Raw genomic sequence first — 27479 nt, 5'->3', positions numbered from 1 at the left:
TGGCAAATTGGCACCGGCCATTTGGTTTTTCACCTACCTAATAGCAAATCGTCACAACTTCCCTGGTTTTGACAGTTAGGCATTGGTAGGGGTATTGTTATGTAGATTTTTTGGGGGGAGGAGCGCCATCACCTCCTTCAAATATTGAAGGGTAGTCTGGTAAAGGATTCTGGGGAGCTGGCCTCGTCCGAAGCCTATGGAGGTCAGGGCCTAAAGTGCGACCCCTAGTGGTGACCCCGGGGGAGTCCCTAGTTGATGTGCATCAGCAGGGCTCCCCCTGCTGGTGTTAACCCTTCCCGGTCTTCATGCAAACAGGCTGAAGCCGGATAGGCGGATAGGACCAATGCCTAAGCCAATACCGCTCTTTACCTGTAACCAATAAAGTTGTGGCCAATTTTAGCCCATTAACCTAAAATAATGGTGTCATGTGTCGTTATTTCCACTGGTGGGAGGCAGGAACTCGCCACGCAATAAATTGGACCTGCAACAAAATGTTGCAGGGAGGAGTGCTTTTGTTCAGGGTTCCGGCTAGCCATGACATCTTCCAAAGTACTCCATGCCATTCCTTTTCCCTGATAGTTTTCTATTCCCCCAGAAGTCTTTTGTGGCCACTGAGTATGCTCAGTCCTTAGTGGGCTGTTTTTTTTATTTCCCCTCTGTAGAGTTATTTCGACCCCCTGCTTCCAAAGTTGCTTATATGCTTGCAGATCTTGCCTCCCTCCCTCTTGTATGGGTGGTGGATGGGCCCTGCACTGTTTTGCTTATGTAAGTATTGAAATTTGGAGAACCACGTTATAGGTACAGTCGTACCTTGGTTCTCAAATGGAATCCGTTCCGGAAGTCCGTTTGACTTCCGAAAACATCCAAAAACTGAGGCACGGCTTCCGATTGGCTGCAGGAGCTTCCTGCACTCAATCGGAAGCCGCTGAAGCCGCGTCGGATGTTCGGCTTCCAAAAATTCTTCACGAACCAGAACACTCACTTACGGGTTTGCGGCGTTCATGAGCCAAAACATTTGAGTCGCAAGACCGCAAGCAATAGTCTTGTAATCTGGGGAACCGGGTTCGAGTCTCCGCTCCTCCACATGCAGCTGCTGGGTGACCTTGGGCCAGTCACACTTCTCTGAAGTCTCTCAGCCCCACTCACCTCACAGAGTGTTTGTTGTGGGGGAGGAAGGGAAAGGAGAATGTTAGCCGCTTTGAGACTCCTGAAGGGGAGTGAAAGGCGGGATATCAAATCCAAACTCTTCTTCTTCTTCAAGAACCAAGGTACGACTGTACTTGGAAAGATTTATATGCCACTTTTCAAAATGGTTTACAGCTTTAGCATGGAGCCATTGCAAAACACAAAAGTAAGAAAAGTCAAGGCAGGTAGGGCAGGTAGGGCCGGGGGAGCCTGAATATGTTCAGGTGTTCCATCTCTTTGAAGGAACAGCATTGTATGCCAGCTCAGTCCCCGCATCATCAGAAGCAGCTTCCAAGGGTGGAGTGGCGACACTAGCTTCTTCCTGGTGTGTTCTGCTGGTGTGTTTGCACCATGCTGACCTCCTTGCTGCCTCAGCCCTCTCCATTCCAGCAAGCAACAGCGACCCAACCGCCAGGAAGCTGGCGTAGCAGGAAGAAACCAGAGGCCTTTCTTCTGGGCATGGTCGGCCAATTGGTGCGAAGGGAGGATAGAACTTTCTTTATGTATGCTACAACAGCAGCAAGAATACTCATTGGGAAGTACTGGAAGACACAAGAATTGCCCACCCGAGAAGAATGGCAGATGAAAGTGATGGACTATATGGAACTGGCTGAGATGACCGGCAGAATTCGAGACCAGGGAGAAGGGTCGATGGAAGAAGACTGGAAAAAATTCAAAATATATCTTCAAAAGTATTGCAATATAAAAGAATGTTAGAAGGAGGTTGGAAAAAGAATATTAGGTCGTTCTGGTAGATAAGATATAATGGACTAAGCAAAAATGAGTTGATGAATTTGATGAAATAGAGGAGGTTTAATTATATTACTTCAATTTTAAAATACGTAAATGAAAATAAGACTAGAGGGATTTGCTGGAAATACGATTTGAACAAGAATACAAAATTGGGAAGTGAGAGGAGGTCAAGGGAAATAAGTAAGGGGAAAAGGATATGTAAAGGTTTAACCTGTTTTTGTTTTACTTTTAACTTAATACATTTTTATATTTTTTGTTAAGTTTTCTTTTTTATTCTATCTTATTGTTCTTTTTACTTGTCTATTTTTTGTTCTGTTATGGTCAAAGGTTTCTTTGTACTTTGTATGGTTTTTCTTTTTCTTTGTGATTTTAAATTTGGAATAAATATTATTTAAAAAGAAAAAAAAAGAAAAAAGGAAGCTGGCGTAGCAGTTTTGCCCCACCTGGTGAGTCACTCCTGCCTGTTATGTTGGTCTAGCTCAGGGGTCTGCAACCCGCGGCTCCGGAGCCGCATGTGGCTCTTTTACACCTTTGCCACGGCTCCGGGGCGGATACTAGTGAGGGGAGGAGGCCCATTGTGCGCCCCGACACTCCCCATTGTGGCGGGCGCTGTACTGGCTGTGACGTCGCATGGGGGCGGTGCATGCGTTAGTCACGCACCGTCCCAACGTCACCTTCCCGCCCGCCCGCCCGCCCGCTACATTGTAAGGGGCATGTACGCTGGTCACTGCATTGAAAGGGGGCATGTACGCTGGTCACTGTTTTGAAGGGGAGTGAAGAACACACACACACAAAAAGGTAACTTGTTAATTTAATATTTATTTCTATGAGGAGGAGTAATTCTGAGGGGTCAAACAAAGAAATAATAAAAAAAGTGACAAAAAAGTTATTTTTATAATGACGAGTTTTGCGGCTCCCAGTTTTTTCTTCGGAAACGGGTCCAAGTGGCTCCTTTTGTCTTAAAGGTTGCAGACCCCTGGTCTAGCTCCATGGGTTAGGGCTAAAATCTGCACTGGGAAGCTGGATCTAGTTGTGCAAGATGTCAGGAATGTAACAGAGGTACTGGGGCTAGCAAACATGTCCTCACTCTCCCTAACGGGAAACAGGTGAGGAGGAAATGCCTGTTCAGAGAATATGCCATGCAGAAAAAGATTAAACTCTCCCTCCCCATTTCCAGAAAGGGACGTGGGTGGCGCTGTGGGTTAAACCACAGAGCCTAGGACTTGCCAATCAGAAGGTCGGCGGTTCGAATCCCCGCGACGGGGTGAGCTCCCGTCGCTCGGTCCCAGCTCCTGCCAACCTAGCAGTTCGAAAGCATGTCAAGTGCAAGTAGATAAATAGGTACCACTCCGACGGGAAGGTAAATGGTGTTTCCGTGCATTGCTCTGGTTCACCAGAAGCGGCTTAGTCATGCTGGCCACATGACCCGGAAGCTGTACGCTGGCTCCACGGCAAATAAAGCGAGATGAGCGCCGCAACCCCAGAGTCGGTCACGACTAGACCTAATGGTCAGGGATCCCTTTACCTTTTACCCCATCTCCAGAGATTCTGCTTGGATCCTCATGCAGCATATATATCTCTATATCACTATCTGTTAAGGTTGCCATATTTCAAAAAGTGAAAATCTGGACACAAAAGTTTTTGGCCAAATTGGTTGAACTTTTTAAAGTTTTTGAGCTATTATTAAGGAAGTTCCAAACGCATATCATTATCTATATCCACAACATGCAAGCTATTTGTCTAGTTTGTCTCTAAAAGTGAACATTTTCAGGAGCAAGAGTGAACTGTTTCTCTCAGTTTGCTTTGGAAAAACAACATCTGAGAAATTTGAGAAATACTGCACTAACTGTAAAAGGATAATGAATTGAAAGGAGGGAAAAATAAGTGAACGATTAATTGTAATGAATCAAAAATGTAATAGATAAAAGTGTGCTCTATAATGCAGCAGGAAAGAGTGGAACTGGAAACGCCAGGGCGGAAGGGTGAACTTACAAAAATTCTTCTAGATTTGTATTAAATTTGAAGTTAAATTGTTAAAAATCTTTGAAACGCAATAAAAATTAATTGGCAAGAAAGAGAGAAACTGTGCTAAAATCTCAAGGTAGGACTGTATCGTAGGCGTGGGAGCGACCTTCCAAGGACCACATGCCACTGATGGGCGGAGCCAGAGGAAGAAATGGGTGGGGCAATGGATGTAAATTTTACCTTCGTACAGTAGTTCCTACAATAGGAATACATTTTCACACCTCTCTCCACCCTCCATTCAGTCAGACATCATCCTAGTTTAAGGGTACATCCCAGTCAGTCATAAATACCCTAGGAAGTGTGGCCTGGGATGAGTACTAAGCACCAAGTAGAGAGGCCCAGCGTGCCACATTTGGGCCTCAGACATTAGGTTCCTGATCTCTGTTGAAAGGGCACCTCCCCATGCTAACAGTGGGTTTTTAATGCTGGATTTTATCACGTTAAAAACTGTATTAATGCATGCAACGAGCTATTATTCTTGCCTTGTACAAAAGCTGCCACAAATATCTACATAATTGTTATGCATTACGTTCATTATGCAAACATTATCATCTGGAAAGTTGGTCACCCAACTACAGATAAGTTAATAAAAGGGTTGCTTGAGTAATTTGTGCAATATTTCCTGTCCCAGTAATTAAGAAACAATGACCAACTTAAGGTGGCCATTTGTCTTCCAGAAGGTCCTTTGCCTAAGAGAATGAAGACAGTTTTAACCCCTACCCCGAGCCTCGTGTAATTGCTTAGCTGACCTGCCCCTGGTCTCTTGCACGAGCAGCTGGAACTTTAGCTTGTTAAGAGTACTGAGAGTTGTTAGGAGACCCCCCCCCCCCACAGAGCTACAATTCCCAGAGTTCCCTGGGAAGAAGGCTTGATCTGCTCTGGGAACTATAGCTCTGTGAAGGGAAGAGGGGTCTTCTATTTCTTTCTTTAAAAATACATTTTTCAGATTTTGAATATACAGTGGATGCTCGGGTTGCGAACATGATCCGTGTGGGATGCACATTCGCAACCCGCAGCGGCACGTCTGTGCATGTGCAAAGTGTGATTTAGTGCTTCTGCGCATGCGCGACCGCTGAAACCCGGAAGTAACCCATTCCGGTACTTCCGGGTTTCGGTGGTCCATAACCCGAAAAAAAACGCAACCTGAAGCGTCTGTAACCCGAGGTATGACTGTATAAGGTGTCACAGGAAAGTTCGGTGAACGGTCACAGAAATCGGATAGTGAGAAATATTCAAACATACATACTTTACAGGCCTTCAAAGTAGGCGCCCTCTGATACAATGCACCGTTGACAACGTTTGTAGAACTGTTGGAAAGTTCTGGAGAAGTCCTCTTTTCGTACTGCTTTCGGTTCCCTCACCACTGCAGCTTGGATGTGTGAAATGTTGGAAAATCTGTGCCCTTTCAGTGCAGATTTCAGTTTTGGAAAAAGAAAGAAATCTGGTAGGGCCAGATCGGGAGAGTATGGAGGGTGGGACAACTCAGCAACCTCAGTAACGATTTTACGTGGAATATGCAATTCTTCCGCCATCATTCAGATGGACAAAAGCTGATCCAACATCATGAACTGTGTCAACATTTGCCGCCGTTCTGCTCGTTGACAGTCTGCCAGACTGAGCGTTATCGTCGATGGTTTGCTGCCCTTCACGGAAATGCTTAAACCATTCATACACTGTCTTTTGAGTTACAGCTCCATCTCCGTACACAATTGTGAGCATTTCGCGGGTTTCTGATGCCGATTTACCCAATTTGAAGCAGAATTTCATATTGACTCGCTGCTCCATTTTCAATCGCTATACACTGCACTATTAACAGCTACCCCCCCCCCCGGTGAAATTAGCAAAGATCTATCACACAATGTTGGAAATGTAAAGAAAAAGAAGGTACTTTTTATCATTTGTGGTGGATGTGTCCTAAGGTGAAAGACTTCTGGGAAAAGATTTATAATGAGTTGAAAAAAATGTTGAAAAATACATTTATTAAGAAGCCAGAAGCCTTTCTACTTGGAATAATAGGACTGGAATTGCCCCCCAAAGATGTTAGATTGTTTTTGTATGCCACTACAGCGGCAAGACGCTTATTAGCCAAAAACTGGAAATCGCAAGAAATACCAACAATAGAAGAATGGCAGATGAAGATGTTGGACTTTTTGGAGCTGGCTGACCTGACTGGAAGAATCCACGACCAGAAGGAAGAGGAGACACAAGAGGATTGGAAGAAATTCAAAGAATATCTAGCTAAATATTGCGATATAAGATAAATAGAAAATTCTTGGAAGTAATAAATAGGCTTAGGGGTAGAATAAGAATATGTGGTAGTAAATATTAAGGATTAGAATATTAATAAAGGACAAGAGGTTAGTAAATGAAAGGAGTTAATATTATTAGAAATATGAATTTGGATAACTGTTATACAGGTGACGTAATGAAATTCAGTTAGAGGGGATTCGAGGAAGTCAGTTATCAATGTAATGAGAATTAGGTATTTGAAGAAATTTCTTTTCTTTGTGTTTAGTTTTGTAGCGTAATGTGTTTTTCTTTGTTGTGTGTTTTGTTACGTTGTTTTTGTGATAAATGTGGAAAATCAATAACATTTTTTGGAAAAAAAAACAGCTACTAAACATTACCACATGAACGTAGGCCTGTCAACAAATGCTGAGAAACGTGCGATTGACTACATGGAACTGGCGGAAATGACTGGCAGAATCCGAGACCAGAGAGAAGAGACGGTGAAAGAAGATTGGAAGAAATTTAAAGACTATTTATAGAAATATTGTAAAATTAAGGAATCTTAGAAGGATGTTGGATAGAAACTAAGGGTTTTTTTTAGCTGTAATGCTTTAAGAGATATGAAAAAAGGTTTGCAACTGGGTAATTTCAATGGTAAGGATTTGCTGAATCAACAAATTGAACTGGAATACAAAAAAGGGAGGTATGAGGAGGTCCGGGGAAATAAGTATAAGGAAGATAGGTTATGGAAATTTAATGTCCTTTTAATTGTTTTATTTGGTATGTTTTCTTTTATTTTTTACTTCTTTGGTTATTTTTTTTTAAAAAAACTCCATTCTTTTTCTTTCTGTATTCTGTATTTTTTGTATTTTTTTTTGAAACTTTAATAAATATCATTTAAAAAAAACCCAAAAAACAAAAAACAAAAAAACAAATGCTGAGAAACGTGCGCATATGTAAGCTGAGATACAGGAGAATGCCTCCGACATGTCTCCACAAATCTGGCAGTTCCCTACTTTCCAGTCACACTTTGTACGTCATACATTTTCCAAAACAACCCACCCCCCGCCAAACCCTACTACCTCCCTCAGGACTTCCCAGTCCACCCCCCCGCATGGCATTCTAATCAAACCTTCTTTTGCTGCATATCCTTTTCGGGAAGAGGGGTCTTCTAACAACTCTCAGCATCCTTAACAAGCTGCAGTTTCCAGGATTCTTTGGGTGATGCCATGACTGTTAAAGTGCCATCATGTATTGTACTTTAATACTGGTATAGGATCCTTTACTGCATCTGAATCAGGGAACGGGCTAATTTATGGGGTGCAGGAGAGGCTGTGTGGCACACACACCCCTCACTCCTCCAGCATCTTGGCACAGTTCCCCACCCTTCAGCTTCCACTGCCTAAGGCACCTTGTACACTTTGCCCAATGGTATGGCCGGCCCTGTCTTATCAGTGGGGATGACTGGCATCCCTATCAAGGTTCTGTGCTGCATGGATAAGTCTCTGTCTTCTTTCCCAGTACCACGTCTACTGTACTTCCTTTGCCGCTGCCACAGTTATTGGCGGTGGGGCCTTGGGAAGGGCAGAAAATTTTGTTGAGGGGGCGGGGAATCAAACCCCTACACTGGGGGCTAACATACATAGCATTTCTGGCTAAAACCCTGTTTTCCAGAGCATTCAAGCCTATTGATTTCAGAGGGGACAAACACAAGGGACTAGGTGCGGATTTACAAGGTGAGAGGCTCATGCAAGGAGACTGACGTGGCTGGAAGCTAACAGGCAGGTAATGTAGTTGCCATAGCACCTCCACTTTCTGGACCACAGGATCAAGCATGAGCTCTTGAACATGCTTTCTTTGCGCAAGACTGATTTGTGTTCCTGTGTTTACAATATAAGCACTCAAAAGCCCTCTCTGGAAAGATCGCATCAAAATGTCTCCCCCCCCGCTTCCGTTCTTACCTGTGCGAATGATTCAGAGCGAGGTCGGGCTTCCTCATCTTCAAATAGCAGATTACAAGCTTTGTTTCAATAAAACTGGCAATACTTGAGATGTCTTTCGGAGAGGCTTCAAAGGGCTTCCCTATAGCTGCACCTTTGCTGCAAAGCTTGCGAGAAATAACAACAACACCCACTTACTGGCAGTACAAAACCGTGTGACAAGTACACTACATAGCTCGTCGAAAAGCAGAATAATCAAAGCAGGGTGGTGTTCAAAGCACCCTCCCGCGTCAATGTATTTCAGGCTTACAACACCCCTGGATGATGGTAGGCCAGTATTTCATTGCAGCTGTGGGGAGGAACTGAGGGCTGAGAGACTGAGTTCATGGCAGGGGCAACAAGTGAAGCAGGGTGGGGTTTTTGGTTCACCCACAGCAGCAGTCTAAGCAATTGTCCTTCTTTACTTGTCCTCACCAGGTGAGTTGTTATGAAAAGGTTGCATATATTCAGGGCCGGTCCGTCCATGAGGCAGCCTGAGGCAGACGCCTCAGGCGTCAGAATCCCACTGAGGCACCAGCTATTGGAGAAGTGGTAGCTTCAGCAACGGTGGTGGTTTCCAGTGAAATCTCATGAGATCTTGTACACTTTGCAAGATCTCACGAGAGTTCTGCAAGATCTTGGTGGAACCCACCACCTCTGCTGGCTTCATGGGGGCCGCTGAGTGACCCAGGTAAGGGAGACTTTGGCAGCAGTGGGTATGGCACCCCCCCATTCTGCCTCAGGGGGATGGGCCTTCCTTGCATATATGTGTAAATAGAACCATATATTCTAAAGACACCACAGTCTCTGCTGGCCTTCATTCCAAAGAAACCAAACCCTGTGTAAGCACTTTAAGCCCCTAGGGCAGGCATAGGCAAACTTGGCCCTCCAGATGTTTTGGGACTACAACTCCCATGATCCCTAGCTAACAGGACCAGTGGTCAGGGATGATGGGAATTGTAGTCCCTAAACATCTGGAGGGCCGAGTTTGCCTTTGCCTGCCCTAGAGCCTCCCACTGCTCGGAGATAAGAGTGTGATGTAACGATACCAAGCTACATGGGCCAATGCCCTGACGGGCAGCTCCTGTGTTCCTGGGGGGTTAAAAGGTGATATTCAAAGCATCTTCCTTTCTTGTGATCATAGGATGTGCATAATGCTTCTCCACTGCTTGACTAGAATTGAGGCTAGCTTATGTAATATGCTTAGATTGAGGTGCTATTCACTGCCCACTGTGAGAAGAGGGATATTAGAGCACATGAAGGATGATTTGAGGAGATAGATAGATATATATATCCTAATACCATTTAGAATCATTTTCTCCCAATGATCAACCGAGAACCTGATTTGCATATTCCTTAGTCAGTTGGGAAAGGTCGTGACCAAAGAAATAAAAATCTCAGAATACCTTTTATGATTTCCCTTGCCCAATAATAATAGAGGAGATTCAGATTAGAAGAGGCTGCTTTAATCCATCCATCAAGAAAGCCAAGGAAGACTATAAGTAGGAAAATAAGTGAAAGGAGGAGTAATTTCTGTTCTTAATTCTCAGTTAATGGAAGAGAATCGCGTGAAAAGTGGCCTGCTGAATGCTTTAAGGATGAAATAGGCTTGTTTTCATATTTCACTCATATTCTTCTCCCATGGAATTTAATATAGAATAATCACCTTATTACTGAATACTTTAAAAGCATTCTGAATTTCTAATGCAAGGCTAAGGTCCTCTCTCCATTTATATGGAGCTGTTTAAGCAGCACCAAGGGAAGAGAGAGAGAAAGAGGAAGGGGAAAAGTTCCCTGTCTCATTTCTTTCTCATCACAGCAGTTGCAGGAGCATCCATTGGAAAGCGAGGTGCCTGGAGAAGCTTGTATGATTCTCCACATGCAGCAAATAGTTGCTGTGGGGAGGGGGGAAGAATTAAATCAAGGAAATAGCATGTGGGAGAAAGAGCCAAACTCTCTCCCCAGGGTTGCAGGCCCATCGAATACGACAGTACTTTTATCTTTTAAAGAAGATCTATCTCTTAAAGAAGATCACAGATATCTCCCACCATGTCTGCTTGTTTGGCCCTGTGATCCCACCCCTCAGCCTCCCCCATCAGCCCCTGTTTGGACAAGCCATAGTCGAGATTCACCACAGTTTCTTTGGATTTGGACCTCACACGAAACTGTGGTTGATTTAAAAGGGAAACTGGCTCATGAGGCCTGTGACTGGGAGTAATTTCCACTGTGGGAAAACACTTAAAAACGGGTTCTGGAGGAAAGTTCAGCTCTACTTAGAGAAGAGGAGCCACCTTTTAAACAACTTTTTATTTTTAGTTTTTAATTTTCCTCTGAAATGTGGTCTAAATTAGGAAATATACATATTGGACCACTGTAGGCAGATGGAAACATTGGCAGGATTTTGATTTCACTTATAGTGTGACAGTTATCATGGAAAATATGGATTGATATAATAGAGTTTGGAGAAGATGCAGTTTTAAATGATTAAAATGGGACTCCAGGGAAGGGATGGGGGGGGGGAAATCCTGAGATTCAGAGGAATCTCTTTATATGGATATGTAATTTAATTTTTTAAAATATAATTTTGCATTGTAAAAATCAAATAAAAATGATTTCAAGAAAAAAAGGAAATGTACATATTGCGTATGCAGGTTTTATGCTCCATTTGTGTCACTAAGGCTTTGAAAGATCTAACAACACATCTGACAGCACTAGGATAGCTCAGCTGGTTGGAACGTGGGGCCAATAACACCAATGTCACCCGCTCAATATGGGATAGCTGCATATTCTTGGGTATTCTGCATATTCAGGGGCTTGGACCTCATGGTCCCTTCCAACTCCACAGTTCTTATGATTCTATTCCAGGGGTCAGCAAACTTTTTCAGCAGGGGGCTGGTCCACTGTCCCTCAGACCTTGTGGGGGGCCGGACTATATTTTTTTGGGGGAAATGAACAAATTCCTATGCCCCACAGATGCATTTTAAATAAAAGGACACATTCTACTCATGTAAAAACACGCTAATTCCCAGACCGTCTGCGGGCCGGATTTAGAAGGCAATTGGGCCGGATCCGGCCCCCGGGCCTTAGTTTGCCTACCCATGTTCTATTCTTTCACCGGATGATTCTTTCACTAGCTCCCCTCCCCAAATTTTTAGGGATCCACATGACCTGAGTTGGGTTGTGCCATTCTCTAGTTTCGGCCTCAAGACAGGGCAAACGAAGTGCTTTGAAGATTTGAAATATGCTACACAAAGCTCCCGATATAATTACCTCTTTTATTTTATCCCACCTTTTCCAGGAAAAATCGCAGGCCGTTTATGACACTCCTCAGTTTCAAATCCCCATATCATCTTGTTACAGGTAAGAGACGTAAATCAGAGGGTTCATTGCTTGTAACTTTTAGCCCTGCTACCATATATATAGATATAGCCTCCAAAGCGTCTCTATAGGAAAGATGTATATGTGGCTGAAAGAGCAAGAGAATTATTTCCACACACCTCAGCGAGCACAAAGGTATTGCCGAGTTTTTTGGGGGGGGTTAATTCTTTTTGGGTAATAATGCTTTTCTACAGACTAGACCCTGCTTCAGTGTGACAAAAAAAATAATATGGGAACTGGGAAATGGTGCTGTTAAATGATGGCGGGAAGGAAGGAATCATTTAGAATCTTTACATTAAAGCCCTACCCTTTAAAATGATGTTCAGGGAAGTTTTTTAATAGTTGATGCTTTATTATTATTATTAATAATAATAATAATAATTTTTATTTATACCCCGCCCTCCCCAGCCAAGGCTGGGCTCAGAGCGGCTTACAAGCAATAATAAAAACAAGTTGAATGATTACAACTTAAAAACAAGATTAAAATACAACATTAAAATATTGAAACATTAAAATATTAAAATGTAGCCTCATCGCAGGAGGAGAAGGAAAGGAAAAAAGAAAGAGAGGGAGGGAATCAAATTGGCTCCAAGCCAAAGGCCAGGCGGAACAACTCTGTCTTACAGGCACTGCGGAAAGAAATCAGATCCTGCAGGGCCCTGGTCTCATGAGGCAGAGAGTTCCACCAGGCCGGAGCCAGTGCTGAAAAGGCCCTGGCTCTAGTTGAAGCCAATCTAACTTCCTTAGGGCCCCGGACCACTAGGGTGTTGCTATTTATGGACCTTGAGGCTCTCCGTGGGGCATACCGGGAGAGGCAGTCCCGTAGGTACGAGGGTCCTAGGCCGTGAAGGGCTTTAAAGGTCAAAAGCAGCACCTTAAATCTGACCCTGTACTCTACTGGGAGCCAGTGCAGCTTGAAAAGCACTGGGTGAATATGCTCCCATGGCAGAGACCCCATGAGGAGCCTCTATTGTGTTTTTAATATTTTTTGGGGAGCCACCAAGAGTGGCTGGGGCAACCCACTCAGATGGGCAGCATATAAATAATAAAATGATGATGATGATGATGATGATGATGATGATGATGAATATAACAACAACCAACTTGGAGAGTGAGGTTCAGGGCTGTAATCCTCCCAGAGCCTTTGAAACAGGTAAAGCTGCTGAAAATTACATTTGAGATATTCCACCCCCCCCCCATCGTGATGTTCTTTGATGTGGAAGGAAAAGGATGAACTTGAATTTCAAGCGCTGGATTAGGCTCAGCATGGACTGGGGAGCCTTCCGCGTGATCCAGCAAGGCTTTTCTTGTGAAACAAAAGCCTTGCGGGACGTATCTGAGGCCATGCGGTACCATTTCAGACTTCAGGTGGAGGGTGACCAAATTTTCGAATGCTTCTCCACATCATATACAGCCCTATCAACTTGAAGGAGAAGATCTAGCGTATTTAATCCAGCTTGCCTCTTTTGCATGAGCAAGTAAGCATTTGGTCTTCCACCTGTGTTCAGAAATGGTACAACTACAGACAGGTTGCATGGTGACCTGGAAGTTACTTGGGGTCTGTCTTGATCTGTGCTGCCTGCAAGAGATGGGGGAGAAATTTGTTCCGTTCCCATACATTTTCCAAACCAGTGCATGAACTGAAATATGGGTCTCCTTGGAAATTTGCGCTTCTCCTGATTCTCCTTTGCGGCTGCTTGCCTCTCAGCCTTCCTCCAGTATTGATTGTAATATCCTGGACCAGGGACAGCCCACCATGCTGGCTACTGCTGTACTGGAGAAAAAGGAATCTCTCAAGCTAATAGCATTGCCTGTACTACTCAACCTTGCTTTGCAGGCAAAAATGACAAGAAACCGGCATGATGAGGACTAGTTAAGGTATCTGTAGAGCTCATGCACACCCACACACATTTAAATAAATAAATAAATAAAAATAGTGAAGCATAAGAGCAAATTGGCTTTTGGTGCTATCACTGTTCCCCGTTTGATCTTCCTTTCCTTATTTTCGAGACAACTTGGGATACGTTTTCAGCTGAGCGAGCAGAAATTCTATTTATTTATTTTAAAAAAACCCTCCGCCCTGCCTTTATTGTTAATGAGAGTTGTGTAAATAACTTCCTGTACAATGTCTCGAAATTTTCATTTCATGTTAATTCAATACTAAATCTGCATGCAGCTGCCATCCGAGAGGAGCTAAATTTACTGGCCTTTATGCGAATCGTTCTGCAATTGCTGTCATTGAGAGGTTTATTGTTTGCTATTCTCGCAGCCCTCTCAATGAGCTAGGTGGGCATTGGATGGGCTGAAAGCCTGGGATGCATGATAATGTCTCAGTCCACAAAGCCATCCCTATCTGAGCAAGTTAGGCTAAGCAGGGTGCTATTTATTTATGTATTCACATGCATAATCTCAAAGCAGTTTACATTGGCCCCTATGTCACTAGACTGTAGAGCTGGAAGGGACCACGAGGGTCATCTAGTCCAACCCCCTTGCAATGCAGGAATCTCAGCTAAAGCATCCATGACAGATGGCCACCCAACCTCTGCTTTAAAATCTCCAAGGAAGGAGAGTCCACAACCTGCCAATGGAGATTGTTCCACTGTTGAACGGCTCTTACTGTCAGAAAGTCCCTCCTGATGTTTAGTCGGAATCTCTTTTCTTGTAACTTGAAGCCGTTGGTTCGAGTCCTACCCTCCAGAGCAGGAGAAAACAAGCTTGTTCTCTTTTCCATGTGACAACCCTTGAGATATTGGAAGATGGCTATCATATTTCCTCTCAATTTCCTTGATTCCAGGCTAAACACACCCAACACCCTCAACCATTCCTCATAAGGCTTGGTTTCCAGACCCTTGATCACGTTGGTTGCCCTCTTCTGTTCAGGACTTGGGGTTTGCTTCCAAAGTCACAGGGACATAGGAAACTGCCTTATACTGGTTCAGACCTCTGGACCATTTAGCTTTGTACACTGGCCGGGAGTGGTACTCGATGGTTTTCATACAGGGGACTTTCCTAGCTCTTACCACCTGGAGATGGTGGTGATGGCAATGATATTGATGATGAAATTTATTACCTGCCCTTCACCAGAAGGTCCTGGGGTGGGTTAGAACAATTCAAAATTCAGAATTTAAAACAGTTAAAGTGGTCACAGGAGATGCGTGGGTATGGTCAGATCACTTCCTGGTGCAACTGGACTTCTCCGCGACCCTTCCCCTCTGCAGGGAGGTGGGACCAATTCGGATGGTCCGCCCCCGCCACTTAATGGATCCAAATGGTTTCCAGAGAGTGGTGGATTGGACCTTTATTTAGACTTTAGATTTTAACATCCATGCCGACACGACCTTACAAGGGGCTGCTCGGGACTTCGTGGAAAGCATGGCCTCCATGGGGCTGTCCCTGAATAAGTTTGGCCCAACTCATAGTCATGGACATGCCTTAGACCTGGTGTTCACCTCTAGTGACGTGGGTGATCTGACACTAAGTAAAAGTGAAACAAAAGAAGTGCCATGGTCAGATCACTTCCTGGTGCAACTGGACTTCTCTGCAGGGAGGTGGGACCAATTCGGATGGTCCGCCCCCGCCACTTAATGGATCCAAATGGTTTCCAGACAGTGGTAGGGGATGCTTTATCCCATGTTGATGGCCTTTCAGCTGATTCCCTGGCGGCCCGCTGGAATGCGGAGTTAACCAGGGCTATCGACTGTCTGGCTCCGAAGCGCCCTCTCCGATTGCATGGAGCCCGGACAGCCCCGTGGTTTTCTTCGGAGCTGAGGGCGATGAAACAATCGCTGAGACGGCTAGAGCGTCGGTGGCAGAAAACTCACTCCGAATCTGACCGGACACAGGTTAGAGCTCAACGTCGAGCCTACCAAGTGGCGATGGCGACGGCGAAGAAGACTTTCTTCGCCGCCTCTATTGCATCTGCAGAAAATAGTAGCAGGAGACTCTTTCAGGTGGTTCGCAATTTAACGGAACCACCTTTACCACCGGGGCCTTGTAAAGACCCCAAGGTCTCCTGCAACGATTTTGCAAAGTTTTTTGCAGATAAAATCACTCATATTCGGAAGGAGCTAGACACCACCGTGGGAGCAGGGCCGGGGCAGGAGAGTGCTAGAGCTCTGTCTGGTCAAGTTGCATGGAATCAATTTCAATCCGTTACCCCCGAGGATGTGGACAGGCTGCTTGGACACGTGAAACCAACCACCTGTCTCCTTGATCCTTGCCCATCCTGGCTAATAAAAGCAAGCCGGGAAGGGCTGGGTGATGGGCTCTGCGGGGTGGTGAATGCTTCCCTCTGTGAGGGAACATTCCCAGATCCACTGAAAGAGGCGCTTATTAAACCGCTTCTTAAAAAACCATCTTTAGACCCAGCCAGTATGGCCAACTATCGCCCAGTCTCAAATCTTCCATTCTTGGGCAAGGTGATTGAGCGTGTGGTTGCTGAACAACTCCAGGCACGCCTGGAGGATGCGGACCATTTGGATCCCTTCCAATCGGGATTCAGGCCTCACCATGGGACTGAAACTGCCTTGGTCGCGCTGGTTGATGATCTCCGGTGAGCTAGGGACAAAGGTGAGAGTTGTTTCCTGGTTCTGCTGGATCTCTCAGCGGCCTTTGATACAATCGACCATAACATCCTTCTGGACTGTCTAGAGGGGCTGGGAGCTGGGGGCACTGTTATACAGTGGTTTCGCTCCTTCCTCCTGGGCCGTGTTCAGAAAGTGGTGGTGGGGGATGAGTGTTCAGACCCCTGGGCCCTCACTTGTGGGGTGCCTCAGGGTTCCGTCCTCTCCCCCATGCTTTTTAACATCTATATGAAGCCGCTGGGAGAGATCATCAGGGGATTTGGACTGGGTGTCCATCAATATGCAGATGATACCCAGCTCTACCTCTCTTTCAAATCAGAACCAGTGAAGGCGGTGAAGGTCCTGTGTGAGTGCCTGGAGGCAGTTGGAGGATGGATGGCAGCTAATGGATTGAAGTTGAATCCTGACAATACAGAAGTCTTGTTTTTGGGGGACAGGGGGTGGGCTGGTGTGGAGGACTCCCTGGTCCTGAATAGGGTAACTGTGCCCCTGAAGGACCAGGTGCGCAGCCTGGGAGTCATTTTGGACTCACAGCTGTCCATGGAGGCGCAGGTCAATTCTGTATCCAGGGCAGCTGTCTACCAACTCTACCTGGTACGCAGGCTGAGACCCTACCTGCCCGTGGACTGTCTCGCCAGAGTCGTGCATGCTATAGTTATCTCCCGCTTGGACTACTGTAATGCGCTCTACGTGGGGCTACCTTTGAAGGTGACTCGGAAACTACAACTAATCCAGAATGCGGCAGCTAGACTGGTGACTGGGGGCTGCTGCCGAGACCACATAACACCGGTCTTGAAAGACCTACATTGGCTCCCAGTACGTTTCCGAGCACAATTCAAAGTGCTGGTGTTGACCTTTAAAGCCCTAAACGGCCTCGGCCCAGTATACCTGAAGGAGCGTCTCCACCCCCATCGTTCTGCCCGGACGCTGAGGTCTAGTGCCGAGGGCCTTCTGGCGGTTCCCTCATTGCGAGAAGCAAAGCTACAGGGAACCAGGCAGAGGGCCTTCTCGGTAGTGGCGCCCGCCCTGTGGAACGCCCTCCCATCAGATGTCAAAGCGATAAATACCTACCTGACATTTAGAAGACATCTTAAGGCAGCCCTGTTCAGGGAAGTTTTTAATGTGTGATATTTTATTGTATTTTTGGTTTTTATGGAAGCCGCCCAGAGTGGCTGGGGAAACCCAGCCAGATGGGCGGGGTACAAATAATAAATTATTATTATTATTATTATTATGGAATAAACACACTGCATATGTTGAAGGTCAAGATAAAGAGAAGCATCTTCGGCCTTTGCCGGAATCGATACAGTGAAGAAGCCGGACAGACTTCTGTGGGGAGTGAATTCTACAGCTTAGGGGCTGTCACAGATAATGCCCTTTCCTGAGGTGTTGTGGTGTTCCTGAGGTGTAGTTCCTCCCGGTGGAACTACAAAGAAGGCCCCTTCTGTTGACCTTAACACCTGGAGGGTCTATAGAGAAGAAGCTGATTTTCCAGAGATTTGGTGCCTACTGTGATGGCCTGAGACTCGGGGTCAGACTCGGAGCCAGAGGAGTCTCAGTCTGCACCAGATCCTTTGCCTCAGGCGGCAGCTGAACCTAGTCTGGGGCCTGATTCTGAAGAGCCCCAGTCTGCACAGGTTCCCCTGCAACAAGCACCAGCTGGGCCGAGTCAGGGGCCTGAGCCTGCCCTGGCTCCAGATGCAGGGATTACCTTGTTGCCTTCAGCTGGGCAATCACTTACAGCTGCTCCACTACTAGTTGGGTCAGGAGAGGCTGAGGTGGCCTCTGGGTCTAGTAACCCACTGACATCTCCCGAGCTGCAGAGACTGAGGTCTGAGAGAAGGAGAGACCTGAGTACTCGCAGAAGGAGTCCTCGCCTTCAGGCAAGACAGGGAGGTGAGTCATCGGGGGATCAGGACTGGCCGTTACCCCAACAGAGATAAAAGGCTGCTGGACCCCGCCCCAGGTTGTGGGAGCAATGTTGCTGTTTGCCAGAACCTGCCTGTGATCCTGTGCCTGACCTTGCCTGGTTTCCTGCCTCTTGTCCTGCCTTGGCCCTGTCGGATTGACTCCTCGTGGAACCCCTGGATTCGGGACCGGATCTGGACCGCCTTACTCAGGTTATCCCCGGGCCCAGCACACCTACGTCTTTAGACACTAGCATGAGCATCTTGAATTGGGTACCTTCCATATGTAGAGCAAATGCTCTGTCACTAAGTTACAACCATTTCCTTAGATCAGGCATGGCCAAACTTGGCCCTCCATATGTTTTGGGACTACAGTTCCCATCATCCACGACCACTGGTCCTGTTAGCTATGGATGATGGGAGTTGTAGTCCCAAAACATATGGAGGGCCGAGTTTGGCCATGCCTGCCTTAGATGCAGAGACCAGTTCCCTAGTTACTGTTCCTGAGTCCTGATTCAGAAAGCATGACTGTCAGCTCAGATGCACCTCAACCTCTGCATGCCGCGGTTACTGTAGATGCAGCTCAGACATCCGTGAGTAAAGTCAGCAGCATTGCACTACTCAGGTGAACAAACAAGCCAGTTGCGTGATTAGATTCTTGTGCAACCGAGCTGGTGCCTAGGCTGTATGGTTTGGTTCTGTCACCTTCTTTGTGGTATGTTCACCCAGAAGTCGGGTCCAGTGAGTTCAAGCAAACTCATTATGGAGACAGGGTCAAGAGACAGATGTAACAATTTGTAGAACAGAAGGGCTGATTTGGAAGCTTTCTGTATAAGGACATATTTATTCTCTCCAGGGTTGAGTTCTGGGGAGGGGGGGAATAAAAAGCTCTGCCCATTTGATGTGAGAGTCATTCGTGGGCAGCTCTGACTAGCCCATCACCAGCAGACCTCCCTGATATCTCTGTCACAGTCTTGCAACTACTGTTTATTTTCTGCCGAAGGGGGAGGATGGGGGTGGGTGGGAAATGAACAAATAAATGCACAGGTGGTCCTTAATTTAAAAAACAAAACAGGGCAGGCAGTTTGAGCAAAACTGATGGACTGACTGACCTTGACACCTGTTGTGCAAGTTGGAAGCTGGATGTGAAGATTGTGCAGTACAATCGCTGTAAATCAATGGGTAGGGAAACCCCAGGCTTGGAGAACCACTCCCCTGACCCCAGGCCACCCCTCCACTGGCCTTGTTTGGACACCTTTTTTCTAGCCTGTCTGGAATGTGCCCTTGACCTTTGATAATGCTTTTTGCTTCTCTGGACAAAGGATAAAAAAAAGAAGTGTGTGTAGAAGCCAGCCTACTGTACATAGACAACATTTACATCCACGGCTCCACCTGCTTTCCCTTTGGCCCCACACACCACTGCCATGTGGCCCTCGGAAGCCTCCTCAGAAGGGAATGTGGCCCTTAGTCTGAAAAAGGTTCCACCTCTCTTACCTTAACTAGTGCTTCTCCCCTCCCCCGTCCCCCCCTGACGCGTACATGTGATTGCAGATTCAGAATATAAATCCTGAAAGGGACTGCCTTATCAATCTTGATGTGAATCACGAAATCAATTCCAGGGTCCTTGCGGGTGGAGGGCTGCACCCTAAGGGAAGTGGCAAAGTTACCCGAAAGCATTCACTGCCCGCAAAGCTGTTTTCCTGGTTTTGGCCCTCCATTGCATCCTATGTCAGAGAACTGAATTGACATTAGCTGCACAGCCAGCCTCTCACATCTCTCCTCCGCCATTTAGACAGGGACCATTGTTCCAAAAAGCTGCTGTCACTGGCTGCTCAGCTGCAGAAAGCTAGCAATCTCAGATGCATTATGAACAAACAATCAAACAAAGAGCCCCCATCCCTGAATAGAGCCCCAAACCTCAGCGTGTCCTCCTACACCTTTCATTGTCTCTCTCAACAGCACACCCCCCTCTCTCTCCACCTCCACCCATCGCTGCTGTTCATCCTTTGACACTGTAAAATAACAAACGGCTCTGGCAAAAGCTGTCACAGTGCCCTGCTGGCGCGTCTATGCACAGATTGCCTAAATGCAAGTGGAGTACTTTAATAACACACTTCTACTGTACCCGGGTCCTGTCCTTGCGGATAAAGTTCCTCTCCAAATCAGTCCGTGAGCTTTCTGAACCTTAGCAAGGCCCTCTTCAGCGGGACTCTTCAAAAATGTTATCAATTTGCCAGGAGAACCTCTTCAGGCATAAAAGACTACGCAAACAACGCAGGCTCGCAGTTTTTCACGAAAACTTCCTCTAGCGCAGTGGGTGGGGAAACTCTCCCCCAGCCCCTGTGAAATATACTTGGAGTCGAGAGTGGATTTCATGCTCTTTATTCAGCTCATAGTGGTGAGGAGGAATGGAAGTTCCCCCAGAATGTCTGCATTATTTACACAATGGGCCCCACGTGATTGGCTAATTCTGGGATTCTTCTGAAGGCCAATCAGGTTACGGATTCACTTCCACCTGGAGCTGGATTGGGTGGCTCCTGTGGACCAATCAGACTGCTGCATTCTGGATCCTATTGTTCTAGGGCCAATCAGACTGCTGCATTTTGGATCCTATTGAACTCAGTACATAACACCCTCAGGGATAATCTGTCATGACCTGCCTTAGAAAAAAGTGAACTTTAGCTGAAGTCTCTCTCTCTCTCTCTCTCTGGTTCCCCTACCCCTGCTGTGTGGAGGGATAAAAGTCTCTTGCCGGAAGTTTTAACTGTTCATTCTGAGGGTTCTCCCCCTCCTCACCTTCGTTTCATCTTTCCCCTGTCCCCCTACTCATCTCTCCCATGGGAACCTCATGTATGCTATATTTGCTTCCATGATGGAAGAAAGCTGATATACAGATGTAAGAAAATAAAAGGAATGGTCCACCGGTAGTAATAATAATAATAATAATAATAATAATAATAATAATTTATACCCCACCCATCTGGCTGGGTTTCCCCAGCCGCTCTAGGCAGCTTCCAACAAAGTATTAAAATACAGTGGTCTGTTAAACATTAAAAGCTTCCCTAAACAGGGCTGCCTTCAGATGTCTTCTAAAAGTCTGGTAGTTGTTTTTCTCATTGACATCTGGTGGGAGGGTGTTCCACAGGGCGGGTGCCACTACCAAGAAGGCCCTCTGCCTGGTTCCCTGTAACTTGGCTTCTCGCAGTGAGGGAACTGCCAGCATTGTGGCCAAGTGCCCCTGCACATTTGGGTGAAGAACCAGTGGCGGGTGGGCATTATGCCAATGCCAGGGCCACCCCGCCCATGAAGCTGGGTGAAATCGGGTGGTGGAAGCCCAAGAAGTGGTGCCCCCGAAGACCAGTGGCACTTGCCGTGGCAGTGGCGCCGGCTTCTGGCGAGATCTCGCTGAAATCTCAAGGGATCTCACAGAGCGCACGAAATCTCCTATTTTGGCGAGACCCCCTACTGCCATTTTTCAGGCGATCCTGTGCATCCCAGGTAGGGGAGGTTGCTCTGGGGGTGAGGCTGTGGTCGTGGGGTGGCACATTCCTGTTTCGCCTCAGACAGTGAAATGGGACACACCACCCCTGGGCAGCGGGCCCAGTCCTGACAGCCACGGGTTCGAAAGACTGTATGAAACAAACTCACGCTCATACAAAGGCTGTGATGCTGCTCCCTGCCCCATAATGCCTTGTGTTATGTTCTGAGTTAAACAGGATCCAAACTGCAGCAGTCTGATTGGTCCACAGGAGCCACCCAATCCAGCTCCAAGTGGAAGTGCATCTGCAACCTGATTGGCCTACAGGAGAATCCCGGAATTAGCCAATCATGTGGGGCCCATTGTGTAAATAACGTATATAAAGCAGACATTCTGGGGGAACTTCCATTCCTCCTCACCACTATGAGCTGAATAAAGAGCATGAAATCCACTCTCAACTCTGAGTATATTTCACCTTTGTCCAGCTTTTCCACAACAGGTGGAAAGGACTCCTGACTACAATATTCCAAGGAGGTGTTGCAAAGTATGGGACAGTCCAGCCTCTCACCTTGTCAGTGGGGCCCAAAGGTCTGGAGGACCTGGAGAGGCTTCTTGCAATCACAGCACAATCAAGGGCCCCATGATTTATTTATTTTTTTAAAAAAATTCTAATTTGTAGATGTGGAGCTGGAGTACGGGTCACTAATGCCTAATTGTCATTACAGCCTCTTATTATTCTACACAGCAGTTAATCAGCTTTTAGACTGGGCGTGAGAGACAAAAATAACTCTCTGCATTCTGCTTCTACAAAACAGCTTACTCTTATCAGCTCTTTTAAAAAGTGTAATTAATGTTGCTGGGTTGCCTCTACACAGAAGGTGAAGAGATGGAACTGCAGTGCGTGAGGTTTCTGAATCCCAATCTTATTTGTGTTTAGGAATGTTGGAGAGTTTTGGTGGAAACAGAAAAGGGAGCAGGAATTTCTGGTCTTCGCTTCTTCACCCCATGTCCGAACCCCATGTCTGAAATCAGTACAGTGGTACCTCTGGTTGTGAACGGGATTCATTCTCGAGGCCCGTTCGCAACCTGAAAAGAACGCAACCCGCATCTGTGCATGCACGGGTCGCGATTCACCGCTTCTGCACATGTGTGCGACGTCATTTTGTGCATCTGCGCATGCGTGAGCGGCGAAAACCGGAAGTAACCCTTTCTGGTATTTCTGGGTCACCGTGGGACACAACCTGAAAAAGTGCAACCTGAAGCAAATGTAACATGAGGTATGACTGTATTCGCTGCTGCTACTGTTTTCAATCTTTCCACAGGGCAGGCGCCACTACCAAGAAGGCCCTCTGCCTGGTTCCTTGTAACCTCACTTCTTGCAGCGAGGGAACCGCCAGAAGGCCTTCGGCGTTGGACCTCAGTGTCTGGGCTGGATGATGGGGGTGGAGACGCTCCTTCACGTATATTGGACGGAGGCTGCTGAGGGCTTTAAAGGTCAGCACCAACAATTTGTATCGTGCTCGGAAACGTACTGGGAGCCAATGAATATCTTTCAGGACTGGTGTTATATGGTCTCGGCGGCCACTCCCTGTCACCAGTCTAGCTGCCGCATTCTGGATTAATTGCAGTTTCCGAGTCACCTTCAAAGGTAGCCCCACGTAGAGCGCATTGCAGTAGTCCAAGTGGGTAGAGGAACGTAATGATAAAGGAACTGATTACACAAGTAATTCCATAAAATTCCTCCACACCTGACAGCCCTTCTCCTAATGTAAAGAGATGCTGTGGATGCGCTTAGGGTGTGGAGTTTGGATATGCTGTAGCAACATGGTAATAGTGATTGCAATTTGAAGTACAATAAAGCAATAGTCAGTAAAATTACGGTTGGTCTAAGTAAAAGGCATTTTTCTGTCTTGATAGTACATCAAACACTCAAATGTTGATCACTGGAGCCTTTGCGCGAAATGTAAATGAAACCTTGTGGGGAAAGTAAAGGAATTATTGCTTATGTCATGTTTTCAGTGGAACAGGGAAATATTTCTGAGCTTTAGAGAGACTGTCAACTCTGGGCAAAATGGCCAAATGTACAGGGGAGCCAATTAGGCCTAATTATAAATCACCCAATCTGTTCTTGTTCTCTTCCTTCCTTTAACGCAGAATTCTTATACCTCTGAGTATGCAGTTGCCAAGATGCCAAAGATGTTCCTTAAACAAAGTAACATGTGGAGAAACTGCCATTGCTAATGCCAAGTAAATAATGCAGGAACATAGATGTTGGTGGGAAGGAAAAAAATAAGTATAAAAGGAGAATTCCCTGGATGCCAAGATGCAGTACTCTTTGGTGAGAGAACACCAGCGGAGATTTAAAATCACAAAATATGCAGCAAAGTAAAGCGTGGACATTTAGACCGTTAGACCTTTAAAATATGCCCTTCTAAGTTCCTTCCAAAGCTCCCCTAGCATAGCAAAAGATCATGCATTTGGTAAGTTAAAAATGGGTTTACGTAAAATCTCTTCAAAGGTCAGGTTCATGTGCTTTTCCATACTTCAGTCAGAAAGCACCGGCAGTAAAACTTGGCTTAGTTACAGTGGTGAAAGTTTCTAAATTATTGTTATAGGATTAAGACATTCTGGGAGATGATTTATAACGAAATGAAAAAGGTATTTAAATACACCTTACTGAAGAAACCAGAGGCCTTTCTCCTGGGCATGGTTGGTCAATTGGTGTCAAAGAAGGATAGAACTTTTTTTATGTATGCAACAACAGCAGCAAGAATACTCATCGCGAAGTATTGGAAGACACAAGATTTACCCACCCGGGAAGAATGGCAGATGAAGTTGATGGACTATATGGAATTGGCGGAAATGACTGGCAGAATCCGAGACCAGGGAGAAGAGTCAGTGGGAGAAGACTGGAAAAAGTTTAAAGACTATTTACAGAAATACTGTAAAATTAATGAATGTTAGAAAAATGTTGGAATGAAGTTATATGGCCTTAGTAGAAATGTTTTAAGGAATTAAGTATAAATAGATTAATAGAGTATTAAAGGGAAAAATAAGGTTAGAATGTGTTAAGATTATTATAGGATAGAAAGCAGAGGAAGATGGAAAGGAATTGCTGAAACAATTAATAGAAGTGGAATACAAAAAGGGAGGTGTGAGGAGGTCATTGAAGTAAGTGAATGAAAGATAAGATATTGAAATTGTTTGATGTGTTTTAAACTGTTTTTGTTTTGTTTTGTTAGTTTAATGTGTTAGTGTCATGTAGCGTTTTTGTATTGTATTGTATTGTATTGTTTATTTTTTTCCCCTGTAGTGTTTAAATTGTTGGAAAAGTAATAAATATTATTTTCAAAAAAAAGAAAAGAAAGTTTCTAAATTATTGTTATAGGGACACAAGAATGGCTTGTAATAGCCATGCGGTCTGAGCTGCAGCAAACAGCTCAGAACCTCTTCACACGCTGAGCTCCTTTGGTAGACTGAGGTGAACAAAAGCCTTGATTACTTTCCTCCCAAGGTGAGGGAGAATGACCTAGCTAAGCCTGGCAGGGCAGCTTACTCGATGGCATTAACCCCTTCATGCATTAATTTGACTTAAGCATGTTGGTCAAATGAGGCTGGTTATCCTTCAACATGGAGCTAGACTACTGGCCTATCTAGCTCAATATTGTCTACACTGACAGGCAACAGTTCTCCAGGGTTTCAGATTGGAGTGATCCCCAATGCTACCTAGAGATGCTAGGAATTGAAACTTGGACCATTTTAGGGTTGCCAGTTAGGAGCATCCCAGACCCTGAGATTTCAGGGTCCAAACCTGAGACCTAGGAATGGCCCCTGCTGATGTCAAGGGGGTGGTCTGTGGAGATGGAGGTTAATGGGAAAAGGAGAGCATCACCCCTATGAACAGACCTGTTCCTGCGATCATTGTTTGAGGCCCTTCAATGAGAGGTCTGGAGGGCGGCAACACAATTACAGGCCTTTTCTTCACCTTTGTTAGATATCTATCTATCTATCTATCTATCTATCTATCTATCTATCTATCTACCTATCTAGGCACCAGGCAAAAACATTCCTCTTCTCCCAGGTCTTTGGATAATTAAAACTTATAAACTCTCTGTGTGTGGGTCATTGTTTTTTGTTTGTTACTATGCTATGTCTTTTTGTGTGTTTATATTGTAAACTGCCCTGTGATTCTTGGGTGGAGGGCAGTATAGAAATTTAAATAACAACAACAACAACAAGGAAGGCATACTCCCGCAGAGAGTCTCCACTAAAATTTGCAGCAGCTCCAGCCAGCCTGAAGCCTGCAAGTTTCATTGCACAGTCTTATTATTAGTATTGTCATTATTAAGCACAGTGTCACCCACCTGGAGATTCAAGCTCTCCACTTGCCAACTGGAGTGGGCCAGGCAAACCTGGAAACTTCAGGCCAGACCTGGAGGTCTGGTAATCCTTGACCATCTCCATGCAAAGCAGATGCTCTCCACCAAGTGAAAGCCTTTCTCCTAAACAGCATTTCTTGTAAAGAGACGAGACGGAGTAGGGAGGCTGGTGGATGAATAACCGAGTTGTTCTCCCCGCCATGCTGAGGGTGATGGCACATGGCTGAAAATGCCACAAAGATGGATGGGTTCAAAATGCAGTTCTCAGATGCAGGGGGCGGGGAATAGATCGTTATAACAATTTAATAAAAAGAGACCCCTCTTGCGGCAATAAAAGAGAACAGAAGGCAGAGACGGAAGAGGAGCATGCATGAAAATCAATTCCTAGGCTTTGCTCTCTAAAATATAGTGATAGTGCCACAGTCATAAAAAAAATGGATTCACATCTGTTCTTTTAAATCTGAAGAGTAGAACATCTGCTTTGCATGCAGAAGGTCCCTGATTCAATCTTGAGCATCTCTAGGAAGGATGGACAAATTCCTTTGTCTGAAATTCTGGAGAGCTGCTACCAGTCAGTGCAGACAATGCTGAGCAATGGTCGGACTCATTATAAGACCCGTTCCTATGTCCAGTGTTAAGTTGTGGGTGAACATATCAGATGACACAGCGATTCTTCAACAGCTCTTGTTTATTCATAGGCCAGAACAGAACTAAACTGAAGGATTCAGCCAGCCTACTTATATAGAGCTCCACTACAATGCAACAGTAACCACTTTCTGTAACTATCCAATCACTGAACGTCACTTTCAATCTCTTATTTGCATATGTGGACCTGAGTGAAAACTATTTACAGTATCCCCCTGCTGGCCCAGGGTGAGAACTTCAGTACATAACGTCCAGTTTCTATACCAAGCTGAATGCTTCAGTCCTTTTCAGGGATGCAACCATGGGGGAAAGATGGAGGAAATTGTCTTAATAAAATGCACAACCCCACACCCCTATTCCTATGTGGATCTTTAGTGACAAAAATTCAGTATCAGCACTGCAGCAAATCTTAGTGAATTATGGTGAAAGATGAAATGCAATGAAGGAACATTAGCTGCACCCCTTTAATGTATATATTTTAGCTCTTATCTTCACAGAGCCCAATCCTTTGCATGTTTACTTAGGACAAAGTCTGATCACACTGAGTTCAAGCGACTTTACTCCCACTAAAGTGGCATAGGATCAAATGACAAAATAACCCTCAGTCACAATAAAATGGTTAAGGTTGCTGCACCCATTAATTCTTCAAAACTCATTCACATTAGCAATAAAGTGCTAACTAAGCTGGCAATCATTGTGCATTACAAACAACACAATGCACAATGATTGTCACGCAGTATTTTCTGGAGTGGCTTAGCTTGCATTTCCTTGCTTTTGTGTGTGTGAGTTTTGAAAAGTAATCGGTACAGCAGTCTGTTCTGTAAAGAAAAGAGATATTTTCGTCTATTAACTTCCTGTGCGTGAAAACTTTTTATTGTTGTTGCAGGCAAAAGTAAAATTTGTGGTTACTTTGTGTGTCTGTGTGCGCGTGTGTGTGT

General features: G+C 45.5%; 1 protein-coding gene and 1 long non-coding RNA gene across 2 annotated transcripts in view; both read right to left on the bottom strand.

Annotated features, from left to right (window-relative positions):
* Nucleotides 1–27479, bottom strand: part of LOC308478528 — a 578068-nt gene that overhangs the window by 198906 nt on the left and 351683 nt on the right. The gene's annotated exons all lie outside the window — the stretch shown is intronic.
* Nucleotides 1–27479, bottom strand: part of SPATA16 (spermatogenesis associated 16) — a 147035-nt gene that overhangs the window by 94005 nt on the left and 25551 nt on the right. Inside the window, 1 exon segment of the mRNA XM_081008379.1 lies at nucleotides 8154–8299. Coding sequence (XP_080864505.1) covers nucleotides 8154–8299 — 146 coding nt within the window.

This window comes from Podarcis pityusensis (assembly GCF_964106645.2).
Source record: "Podarcis pityusensis genome assembly, chromosome: 5".
Classification (NCBI taxonomy): Eukaryota; Metazoa; Chordata; class Lepidosauria; order Squamata; family Lacertidae; genus Podarcis; species Podarcis pityusensis.
This window is presented reverse-complemented; position numbering and strand designations above follow the sequence as displayed.